This window comes from Coenobita brevimanus, chromosome 8 (genome assembly GCF_032717465.1).
Source record: "Coenobita brevimanus isolate Jiangsu-jjx chromosome 8, ASM3271746v2, whole genome shotgun sequence".
NCBI lineage: Eukaryota > Metazoa > Arthropoda > Malacostraca > Decapoda > Coenobitidae > Coenobita > Coenobita brevimanus.
The window spans coordinates 33,453,725-33,466,995 of NC_136961.1; the positions used below are offsets into that span (position 1 = coordinate 33,453,725).

At 41.1% G+C, this 13,271-nt stretch overlaps 1 protein-coding gene across 1 annotated transcript in view; it reads right to left on the reverse strand.

The window, feature by feature from the left end:
- Nucleotides 1-456: 456 nt before the first annotated feature.
- LOC145407416 (glutamate receptor ionotropic, delta-1-like) overlaps nucleotides 457-13,271 on the reverse strand; it is a 417,443-nt gene continuing 404,628 nt past the window's right edge. Inside the window, exon 9 of the mRNA XM_080278347.1 lies at nucleotides 457-597. Coding sequence (XP_080134473.1) covers nucleotides 457-597 — 141 coding nt within the window. The remainder of the gene's footprint in view (nucleotides 598-13,271) is intronic.

Sequence of the window (13,271 nt, forward strand, 5' to 3'; positions counted from 1 at the left end):
CATGTAGTTTGGTGTAGATAGAGAAATTTGTGTTGGAGTTTATCCACATATATACACTTTTGTCAGGTAGGAAACACGTGTTGGTTGGTTATAGGGTTACCATCCAGCACTGTAAATGCTTTCCGGGTTAACAGGAATATATATATATATATATATATATATATATATATATATATATATATATATATATATATATATATATATATATATATATACAGTACAGGCCGACTAAAATAAAAAAATAATAATAATTCTCATATGCTCTATTTGCTAAACAACACTGGAATTATTATCCAAAGTATAATGAAAATCTTACACATTCAGTATTATATCTATATTCTTCTATAAATTACAATTGCAGTTAATTATTTGTACATATTATTGTAAATGGAGAGTTTAGAAAATGATACGTTATTAATCCTCTTTGCATTGTGCCGTCTTATGCATGTTTACTCATTAAAGATTTCCAGATGCAGATGCAAACGTTGGTCGAGCCTTGCACAATATCAGCACCGGTTTGGCAGCAACCCAGGTAACTTCTAACAGGAAGGTCAAGAATCCAGTAAGGATGCCGATACCAAGTATGACAAACATGCCCTGAAACATATAAAAATTGTTCTTTGATAAGAGATATGTCTGAACGAAGAATTGGAAGACAGTGTATTTTATTTTCATTTCACTAAAACAACCAACAAAAGACTCAAGTTGGTAAGGACTTCCAAAAATGAATTCATTATTGAAGAATATATCAATCTTCTCCCTTACAAATAACCTCTCTTAAGCTCGGCATAACTGTCAGGAGATACCGTAGTAATAATGAAGCTAATATGTCATCTTGTACAAAATTTTAAACAAATGAATCAGGTGGCATAATATTGTTTTATTCTTGCTATTTCAATATGATTTTGTTCAGCTACGGGGGAAAAAACTGAACAGTTGTGTTATTTAAACTTATATTGAACCCAGCCAGTTAGATAAGTGTATCCTGTAGTAAGTAAAGCAGTCTATAGATGGTAACAATGGTAGACCAGTTAAATGTCATCTCATTAAGTTTTTTTTCCTTCTTTGCAAGGAAGAAGGAATCCTAGGGCAGGAGACTGCAAATTGTTCCCTCCAAGGAAAAGATAAAAAACATGAAAGATAGCCAAATTCAAGATCCGTTCATTTCGAGATGCTTGGACACACTGCGTTTGAAAGACTGGAGATCATATGCGGTAGGAAATACAGACAGAGGAAGACAGTTTCAGAGTTGACCTGTTGCGTGCATGAAAGACTGGGAGTAAAGGTTAACTTTTGAGTTGGAGAGTTGGACAGAAAATGGGTGGTATTGAAAGCAGTATCTAACTCCTCCAATTCAATTAGATCTTTTAAAGCTTAATATAAGAGACTGTGGGTAGGAAATAGTGACATCCTCGAGTTCAGTGGGTTAGGTGGTGAGTGGGTGAATGTGCGACTTCTTTCACCGGTGCGCTGATCATAGTTTCTGCAGATTTATTGCTTATGTTCCTTTTTCTGCATTGCCCACTCCTTTTGTAGTAGTGGGAATGATGATGATATTCAAGGGGATCATCATAATCATCATCAACAGCAAAATTTTCTTTGAGAGAGAAAGTCAGGTTGATGATGGTGATTATTAATATTGGTTATTATTCCACACTCCTGTGGGAACCTTTCTAGTTTTTTTTGTAAAAATTATTATTATTATAGGTGGGGGCGCTCACCATCCACTCAGTCGATGTAGTGCTGCCCTCGGGTGTCTGCCCTTTCCTCTCCTCCCTCCTTTCCTTCCTTTCTCTTCTGCCTTTTACTTCATTCTTTCCTTGTCTTTCTGTCTACGGTTGTCTTTACACTCCCTCTTTTGTCTTTTTTTCCCTCATTCTTTCCTGTTCCTTCTGTCTGTGGGTGTCTCTACACTGAGTGACAAGCCAAAAGGCTTCCTGTACACCAGGAAACCATTTACTGCGTTGGGTGGTAACCATATGTCCAAATTATGGCGCCTGGTGGTTTAGTGGGTAATTGCGGAGCTCTAATCGGATTGAGCCGGTGAAAGTTTATATCTAAGGGGTGGTTGAGGTTATTGCTCACGTAATGCCACTCAGGGATGAGTGAGGGTGGTCACTCATCTTAAATGTGAGGACCTATTTGCCTAGCCTGGGGCTCCTGCGCTTCTTATGGAGCGACGTGGGATTGGATGATGGATGGATGGACGGAATATGATTATCATTATTATTATTATTATTATTATTATTATTATTATTATTATTATTACAGTACTACAGTATTATGACTACTACTAATGCTGCTGCTGCTACTACTATTTATTTTAAAATTGCAATATTTCAAAGGCTATTTGGCCTAGACACTTCAAACTTGGTCAACTTAGTCGGACAGCTGTCCCTCATTTTCTGTCCAAATATGGTGACAATCTACCAAACCTAAACAGATCTGCAGATATTATCTGGAACACTGAAAAGTGAGTCAGCCACTCTATCTCAAAAACCGCTTAAACCACAAGAGTGAAATTGTACAACAAAATAACCTTAAGGCAGACGCAGGCCGGAAAGGAATATGGTTCCAATTGGTTGTTTCTTCTCTGGGAACACCTTGGGCTAAAAATTGGAACTTTAACGGATAATCTGGATGTCACCAGATTTTCCATGAAGGATTAAAGCTAGTGCCACCAAACTTGGTCGACCTATAAACTGTGATGACCTAAAGTGACATGCACAAGATCAGTGACATTGACCTTGATCTATTTTTTGCCAGACGCCTCATCCTCGCAAGGGGTGGCCTCAGAAAAATCGCCTCCATGTCGTCCTGTCCCCTGCAATTTCACTGCCCTCCCCCCAGCTCACACCCCTCTCTCTTTCATAAACTTCTCCATTCCAACCCTCCATCTTATCTCCGGCCTCTCCTTCCTTATCCCTCCCCATCATCTCACTAACATACACTCTCCCCGTTAGTCTCTCGCTCTCCATCCTCTGCACATGGCCAAACCACCTTAGTGTATTACTCCTAACACTTTCTATCACATCCACATCCACACCACAACACTTATTCATTTCCACATTTGTCAGTCTTTCTCTCCCTGTAACTCCACATGCCCCTCTCAAATAACTGATTTCCACTGCTCTCACTCCTGACTTGTGTCCTTCCAGCAAGGTCCAAGCTTCACTTCCATACGTAAGAGTTGCACAGTATTATCATGGACTGACTTTTTTTTATTTCCATGCTCCCTATTTCTTAGCACTGCTATCAAAGAATCAGCAACTTTTCTTCCTTGATGCACCCTTTCAAGCACTTCATCTTCCAAACTCCCATCCTTACTCATCACACTACCCACGTGCTTAAATGATCTCATATTGTCCATTTCCTCAACATCCAACATCACTGTACATGCAGTGACTTAATTTCTCTTGAAGACCATAACTTTACTCTTTCCTACATTCACCTTTAGATTCCGATTCTTATACAATCTCCCAGACTCATTCACCATGCCTTGCCATTCCCTTTCATCTTCATTTAACAACATAGTATCATCTGCAAACAATAGTACAGGAAGTTTCCAGACGGTGCCCTTTCTCAATAGGGCCGCTCCAACACCCACTGCCCTACCTTGTACCTCTTTAATAATCCCATCCATATACAGATTGAACAACCATGGAGACATGACACATCCCAGTTTCGATCCAACATTCAGACTGAACAATTCACTCAGTTCACTATCCACATGCACTGCAGCCTTGGCACCCTCATACATACTATTAAAGCATTCAACAACTTCCCCTTTCATCCATATATTCGTAATATTTGCCACAGCCCTTGTATATCCTCTCTAATCATATGCTTTCTCCAAATCCATTAAGGCCACATACAACATCTTTCCCTTCTCTAGAAAAGTTTCCACTAAAGACTTAAGGATGAATATCTCATCTATACAACGTCTTCCCTTCCTAAAACCTCCCTGTTCTTCTTCAGCTATATCCCCTGATATTTCCCTAATTCTGTCAATAAGTATTCTACCATATACTTTTCCTATTACACCAAGAAAACAAATGCCCCTATGATGACCACACACTTAAATTTCCTCTTCTTTGTACAAGGGAATAATTATACCTAACATCCAATCCTCCGGGACTCTACCTTCCTCCCAGGCCAATCTGCATATCTTCCATATCCATTCTACTACTATCTCTCCCCCATGCTTCAGCATTTCACCACACACTCCATCATTTCCTGGGGCTTTCTCCATTTTAACTTTCTTCATTGCTTCCACTACTTCCGTCCTACTGATCTCTTCCTTCTTCCTTCTTATCTCGTTCCTTCTTCCAGCCATTCCCCAACCACTTATACTCGCATTACTTTCATTCTCTGTGATTAACAGTTCCTTAAATTGTTCTCTCTATCTGCCCTCTTTTTGTCGTTTCCTCATTATGAATCTATTATTTTTATTTTTCACTCCCCTAGTAGTTTCTCTATCACCCTGTCTAACTCTCTTTACCGCCTTCCAGAACATTTTCATACATTCCTTCCACTTTACACTCAAATTCCTTCCAAATACCTCATTCACTCCCTTCTTACTCTCTCTGCCTAATCTTTTCACCTCTCTCTTCCTCTCTACATAAAACTGTCTCTTCCATCTCTCAACTTCCTCCATGCCTCTGCTTCCCATCCACTCACTATGTTTTGTTTTTTTTCTTTATTGCCATCACTTGTCTCACCACTTCATTTCACCCTGCTGTTTCTTGCACCCCCTTACGTCTTCCCTCCATCCCACACCACATCACGTGCTGCACAGATTTCTTCTCTGAATATCTGCACACACATTCCACCTCCCCGATCTGCTCCAAATATTTACCCAATTGCTCCTCCACCTCTCTCTCATATTCTGTCTTTTTTCCATCCTCTTGCAGTCTTTCGACCCTCGTTGTATGACTACTTCCTCCTCTCCTTCCCTCCTTGTATTCCTCCAGCGCACTTGAACCTTGATTTTCACCACCACCAAGTGGTGCTCCGATAGTCCACTCCCCCAACGTCTGTATGCTCTTGCATCCACTACAAACCTTCTCATTCTGTCATCCACACACACATTCAGCAACTATTGCCTTCCGTTCATTCAAATCACCACCCACCTTCATATCACTCGCGTCATATACCTGTGGATCATTTTGTACCTTAAGAGGGTATTTGTTATCATCAACCCCCTCCCTGCACAAATGTTCACTAGAACACTACCAGTCTCATCCACTACTACAGGCACACCCCTCTCCCCAACTACTTCATCCCCCTTCACATTCGCTATTTTTCCAATCATATTTTTAATCAAAAATATTATCTCATTCCTCTCAAAGTTTTCTATGCATACTTCTACACATGTCCAGAACTCTTTTTTCACTCTGCTTGCACGAACTTGCAGTGGCGCGCGCGCGCGAGCACGCACGCACACACACACACACACACACACACACACACACACACACACACACACACACACACACACACACACACACACACACACACACACACACACACACACACACACACACACACACACACACACACACACAATCACCCACGTTTGTAATCCTACTCTCAATCACACCCACACACTCACTGAACCAAATGGTCCATACTCTCTTTTATTCTCCATCCTTCTCTTGGATGTAGTACGATTAAGGCTAAACGGGAGGAGATAGGGAGAATGTTTGTGAGAAGAAAGGTGGATGTGTTAGCTTTGAGTGAAACAAAGATGAATGGGACAGGTGTCTAAGTTTGGAAGTGTGAATGGAAGATTATCAGGTGCTGATAGAGGAACGGCAAGAGAAGGTGTGGCCTTGTAGTGAGTCCGGCAGTACAGCAGTGTGTGATTGAATGGAAGGAGGTGTCATCGACTCTGATGTGGGTGAAAGCGAGATTTGAACGTGAGTTGTGGGTGTTTATGATTGCACATGGGCCTGGTAGTAAAAGGGATGAAGAAGAGAGGGAGTCTTTCTGGAATGATGTTGATGAGTGTCTGCAGAGTTCTGGAGCGAATGTGAATGTGGTAACGATGGGAGATCTGAGTGCTATAGTGGGAAATGTAGCAGTTGAAGGTGTAGCTGGTATGCATGGTGCGCCTGGAAGAAACGAAAATGGAGAACGAATGATAGGGATGTGCGTTGAGCGAGAGATGATGATTGGAAATACCTTGTATGAGAAGAAAGATATTTAGAAGTATACATGGGTGAGACAGGAGGGTGGAAGGGTTGTTGACAGAGCATTTAAGGACTCTGTGGTTGTGTCCAGGAATGTAATAGGGAGATTGTTGGATGTGAGAGTTTTGAGAGGGGAGGGTGGAGGTATGTCTGACCACTACCTGGTGGAGGGAAAGTTAAGAGTAGGTAAGAGATGGGTGAGAGCTAGGAGAGTTAGATGTGGCAGGGAGGTTTTGAAAGTGAGTGAGTTGGATAAAAGAGAGAAAATGATAGAATATCCGGAGAAATTGAAAGATGAGTGGAATGCAGTGAAAGATCAGGAAAATAGCAGTGTGGAGGAGGAATGGCAGTTGTTTAAGAGTGCTGTGGTGGGGCATGCGCAAGAGGTGTGGTGAGACGAGTGGGTGGTGGTGTAAGAAAAGGAAGTGAATGGTGGTGAGAGGAAGTATGGCTGTGGCTGAGAAGAGATCTGCATATGAAGTGTGGCTGCACAGGTAGGATGAGGTGTCATATGAGAGGTATAAGGAAGAGAGGAATAGGGCGAGAAGGGCTGTGCGTGATGCTAAAGTGTCAGCAGATGAGAGGTGGGGTAGGGGGTTAAGAACTTTCAACAGAGTAAGAAAATGTTTGAGAAGGAGGTGAGAAGGGTGCGAAAGGGAGAGTCTGGGAGGAAGAGCGAGTAAAAGCAGAGGATGGAAGCATGTTAACTGAGATGGACGCAGTAAGGAAGAGATGGGCGGAGTATTTTGAAAGATTGTTAACTGTAGAGGAGGAAAGGGAGGCTGAGATTGTGGCAGATGGATGGGTATAAGGAATAAATGTGTTGGGAGAGTTGAATGATTCTTTGATCACGAAGGAGGAAGTGCAGGAGGCAGTAAAGGATATGAAAACAGGGAAAGCTGCAGGTATGGAAGGGTGTGCTGTGGAATGTCTGAAAGGTGGTGGAGTGACTATTATTGACTGGTTAGTAAGATCGTTGAATGTATGCTATGTGCAAGGTATGGTGCCAATTGACTGGGCAAGTGCTTGTATGGATCCTTTGTATAACGGTAAGGGTGATAAGTATGAGTGTACTAGCTTTAGAGGTATAAGTCTGTTGAGTATTGTCGGTAAGGTGTATGGTAGGGTGTTAAGAAAGAAAGGGTACAGAGGGAGTGATTGGTGATGAACAGTGTGGCTTTAGGAGAGGGAGGGGATGCGTAAATCAGGTGTTCACTGTGAGGCAGGTGTGTGAAAAGTAAGGATGTGTTTTGGGTGTTCATGGATTTAGAGACGGAGTATGATAGAACTGGCCTTCTGGACCGTTTTAAGTTGTATGGACTTGATGGTAGGTTACTAAAAGGAGTGAAAAGTTTTTATGTAAAAAGTAAAGCGTGTGTAAGAGTGGGAAATACTGTAAGTGATTGGTTTGCCGTGAGAGTGGGGCTGCGGCAGGGATGTGTGATGTCGCCTTGGTTGTTTAATATTTATATGGATGATGTTGTAAAGGAGGTAAATGCAAGAGTGTTAGGTGGAGTTCTGAGTCTGGTGAATGTTGATGGTAGAGGGTGGAATCTGAAGCAGCTGCTGTTTGCAGATGATACTGCACTGGTGGCTGATTCAGAGAAGAGACTGAGACAGTTGATAGAGGAGTTTGGAAGTGTATGTGAAAGGAGGAAAATGAAAGTAAATGGGAGTAAGAGTAAAGTGATGAAGTGTACAAGGTTGGTAGATGGTAGGAGGATGAATATAGTTTTGAAAAGTGAGTTGCTTGAGGAAGTAGAGTTTTTTAAGTATTTAGGGTCACATGTTGCTGTGGATGGGAGAATAGATGCAGAAGTGAAGTTTAGAATGAATGAAGTAGGAAAGGTGCTGGGAGGAATGAAAAAAGTGTTTAGATGTCGTTTGCTTAGAATGGATGTAAAGAGAAGGCTGTATGAGGGTGCTGTGGTACCGACTGCGTTATATGGGGCTGAAACATGGAATATGGGTGTAGCAGAGAGGAAAAGTTTGAATGTAATGGAGATGAGGTGTCTGAGGAGTATGTGAGGAGTGACGTGTATGGATCGAGTGAGAAATGATGAAGTGCAAAGGATAACTGGAGTTGTTCAGGAGATGGCTGATCGAGTTGAGCAGAGGGTGTTGTGATGGTTTGGGCATATGGAGAGAATGGATAATGAGTGAATGGTGTAAAAAAAAACTAGAGCTGATGTGAGAGATGTAAGGCTGCGAAAAAGACCACGAATAGGATGGATGGACAGTGTGAAGAGAGCGTTGGATGTGAGAGGGATGTCTGTTGAGCAAGGAAGAGTGGCTGTGCGTGATAGAAAAGAATGGAGAAAAATTGTGCATGAATAAATAATGATGCATCCTTGAGGGGATATTCTCTTGCATTTTGTGTGATCAGCTGATCAGGTCAGGTGCGGGTAAGAGGATGGGTCTGTTATGATGTGGCAGGGGTAAACCAGCTCTGATGTCGGGCCCTGCCGCGGATGTCACTGACTGCACTGCGCAGTTGACCCTCGTGCAATGTGGTGAAGTGAGGATCTGTTCCTTCCCCAATTTGGGGCTAAGATGCGAATGAATGTATTTGAGTGGAGGAGTTAATTGGGAGTGTGTCGTCCTGTCTCGGCTACCTCCCTTTCCTTGGGGGAAGCAGCCTAGGTATATAGATAGATTGATAGATTTCTTGAACACAACAATACATACAACCACTCTTACCTCTCATTCTTATCTACTCCCGTGCATATACACTATCCATACTTCCACTCTCTCAACTCTCACCTTTCCATTAAGTGTCCATTAATCCACATATGTCCACTTTTGCACCCTGAAGCACCTGCACAATCTCTCTCTTTAACCTTATCATTCGCACCCCTTACATTCCATGTCACTATCTGAACCATGTCCTTTGTCCGGTCCTTGGTCGTCACCTGTGTCCTCAAGAGCCTTTTATACCTCAGCTTCTAGTAGGCAATGGCTGTGAGAAGTTTTCCTTTATCAAAATTGTCCATGAATTATTTTATGATTCTAGTTTTTACTGTTACTATGATGATGATGATGATGATGATTAATTAGTAGTAGTAGTAGTAGATAATCAGCCCTCAGGCCTGTCTCTCTGGCGGGTATGGATTACGAAGCTACAGTGGTCGAGAGTCGCATAGACCAGCGACTCCAATAGTTTAATGTCTTTATTTACACTGTAATATCAATAAATGAAAAATAAAATAATAATAGTAATAGTAGATGGTTGGTAACCACAGCCGTTGGCGTGCTTGGGCCAACGGATTGTAATATGAGGGTTAGTGTTAACCTTCACATTACAACTCCAAATGGTGAACTGCATTAGCAAGGTTGGTTTGGATCTTCGCAATAAAATTCCCCAATGGATGGAGGTGATAAAAAAAAAAAAAAGTAGTAGTAGTAGTAGTAGTGGTTGTTGTAGTAGTAGTGGTAGCGGTAGTAGTATATTCGATAGCTGTGCAGCGTGTTACAAGTATCTACCTATGTTATACAATATTGACATGCGTTAAAGAAGAATGTTGTCAAACCAAGGCAGGTTGGACTTTAGTATTTAAAAAGTACTTTTTCTACGACAGAAAAGACTATTGTTCAGTGCTAAAATGTAGTACTATTCCTTTAGAAAAATCGATATTATTAATGCAATATTTTAATTGTTGTTTCTTGTTACTTACATGTAATATTTTAAGGATCCAGAGTTTTTCATTATACTGTAGACCCATAAAGTGTGACTGCAGGGACAGTCCTGTATTCTTCCCACTATTTAATGGTAGTAAACAATATTAATTGTTTCCTGTGGCTAAACATTCGTTTATTGATAATAGCATAGACCTCCACTTCCCAAATGAAAAGGCATACTCGTACATCCAACTTTAATTTCTTTGATTAATTTTAATGTGATGTGAAAAGCAGACACAGAAACGCTAGGTACTACAAATTTTAAACATGATACAGCCAAGCCAGTGCAGACACATTTTCATTTTGTGATGCACAAACAGAATTGTCCTTGGAAAATGGAGGGCTTGGGCCTGCGAGAAAATGGAAAATTCATACACTGACCCGTTCTTTACATGCTTTTTTAAAATAAACTACAAGAGTTTAATGACATGTGATGACTGCTGTTTTTGCGACACCCACATGGTCAGCCAAATATAGTGCTTGTCCTTAACTGTCTCATCCTCCCTCACACACTCGATTACCAAGTTAATGTACTTCCTTGAAGAAAAGGATCTAGTCCTTATGGGACGACTGTCAAGGAAACGAAATTTTCCTCAGTGGTAAACCTCCCCCCAGACCAGGTTTCATGGAGGGTGGGACCCACAATCCCCTCCCACGGTTGTCCCACCCAAAACCGTTAGGTGCAACTACTTTTTTTTATCTAGGAATACGAACTTCTGTCAAATGGTAGAGGTTCACTCATGCCAGGTAAGCATCCCAAGGGTGGCCCCCGGTTGTCACAGGCAGAGTCGTTATGCATGTCCAATATTTTTAACCGAGGAAATAAAGTACTGGATATTCGAGAGAAATGAAGCCAGGGAATGTAAAGTGAGGTTGGATGGTGAGGAAATAGAAAATGTAAGTGCCTTTAAGAGTTTGGATAGTGTGATGAGTAAGTATGGATATTTGGAGGATGAAATGCTTGAAATGTTACAAAAAGGAAGAAAGGTTGCTGGTGCTTGGCAACCAGTGATAAGAAATTTGGAAGTGAACATGGAAGTAAAAAGTTGCTGCATGATGGTACTGTGATGCCATTTCTAACGTATAGAAGCATAGCTTGAACCTTGTTAGAAGGACATAAGTCAAGAGTGAAAGCAGTGGAAATGAGTTATTTGAGAGAAGCATGTGGAGCTACATGGACAGGCAGACTGACAAATAAGAAAGTGAAGGAACGTTGTGATGTGGACGTGGATGTGACAGAGAACGTTAGGAGAAATACAATGAGGTGGTTTGACCATGTGGAGAGAATGGAGAGCGAGATAACGAGGAGAGTATAAGTGAGTGAATTGGTGGGGGAGGCTGAGGAGAAGAAAGAGGGATGGAATGGAGAGGTATATGAGAGAGGTGGTGTGAGGTGGGGGAAGGGCAGAATAATCGCTGGCGACAGGGCGACATGGAGACGATTTGTCTGTGCCCACTCTTTACGGGATTAAGGCGCCTGGCAATAGATAGGCAGATAGATTTTGACATGTAAAACTCTTCCATGTTTTGTGTAGGGTGGAACTCTCAAGGATGGTCGACCTTCACCAAGGCCACGTTTTAGGCAGAGTCAGACTCCCAAAAGCCATCTGCTCACTTGAGGGGTGGGGGCCTTGTGCAAAGCATACATGCGTGGTCACGGTTTTTAAACCAAGGAACACGAAATCTTACATACTGATAAACGTTCACCCTAGCTATAATTAAGCAGGGTGGAACCTCAATGGCCACCCTCCATGTTGGAAGGGGAAGGACTGCCCCTAGGAAAAAAACACCATTGTCGTTACATAGGCGCACAGAGCTTTCCACAGTAGTAGACCTTCTCTCGGAGCAGAATTTTTAGAGGGTGGGACCTCCGGGGTTTGCACCTCTGCCTCTTCTGGGAATAATTATTTATTTCACCGTACAGAGTTGAAGGAGGGGGTGTTGCTATCAAATGTGTCATTTGTCTTCCTCTATGTGTTCAAGTTATTAAGATCAAAATTGCCATTTCATTGGACAAAACATTTCAAATCTTTTTTGGTTCTGCACAATTTTGTAGAGGTCATGGGTGACGTGGTCACATTGTTCTCCTTATGGATGAGTTATCACACATCATATTATATTACTTCCCATTTTTACAGTGGAGTGAATAAAGTCCAGACACTGAGAAAATGGAAAATGCTTCCAAACAGTTTCTGTTATGAGAGTCCTTTCGAAAAATTAGTTCCTCAGTCATGTGCTCATTACGTCACCAGTCGAAGTTTTCGACCTTGCCTCAAACACATCTTTTGTACGACATCCATAAAGTCCTGACGATTAACCATCATGGCAAAATTGAATATGTGAAATACAAACAGCACCCTGCCCCCCCTTTCCCAATCCCCAGAAGCCACCATACATCCCATATCACTATTAGATTCTCCAGCTTCCCATAAATGTATATACCGGTGCATATATATATATATATATATATATAGAAAGAGAGAGAGAGAGAGAGAGAGAGAGAGAGAGAGAGAGAGAGAGAGAGAGAGAGAGAGAGAGAGATTAATACAGGTAGAGACGGAGATAGACTAATAGATAGATGGAGATAGATAAATAGATATACAGAGATAGAGCTAGATAGATAGGTATGTAACGACTGTATAATCCCTGCTATGACATACGGTTGTGAGACCTGGAAGCAGATAAAACCGCTTGAAAATCAACTAATTTGTTCTCAAAGAGCAATGAAAAGTAAAATGTTGGGAATATCTGTCAGAGACAGGAAAAGATCAACTAGGGCGAGAGAGCAAACTAAAGTCAAAGACATTAGAAAAGTTATATAAAAATAGATTTGGGGGTGAGCAAGTCATGTAACAAGAATGGCAGGTAACTGATGTAGCAAGAGGCTGACTGACTGGACTCCAAAAGATTGTAAGCATAGCAGAAATAGGCCAGACAGAAGGTGGAGAGATCAGATAGAGAAGTTTGCATGCAAAACATGGCAGAGATTGGCTCATTCAAGGAATTCGTGGAAAAGGCTGGGGGAGGCCTTTGTTCAGCAGTGGACATGCAATGGCTGATGAGTATATATATATATATTTATATATATAGTATGTATATATATATATATATATATATATATATATATATATATATATATTTATATATATATATATATATATATATATATATATATATATAGATATATATATATATATATATTTATAAATATAAATATATATATATATATATAGATATATATATATATATATATATATATTTATATATATAGTATGTATATTAGGAGCCTCTGTGGTACAGTGGTAAAGTGTGTGTTTTCGTACACTGAAGAAAGAGGGTTCGCGCCCCGCCAGGGTAATAAACTTTGGGGGAGTTCTTCTGGCCACATACTGCTTGGTG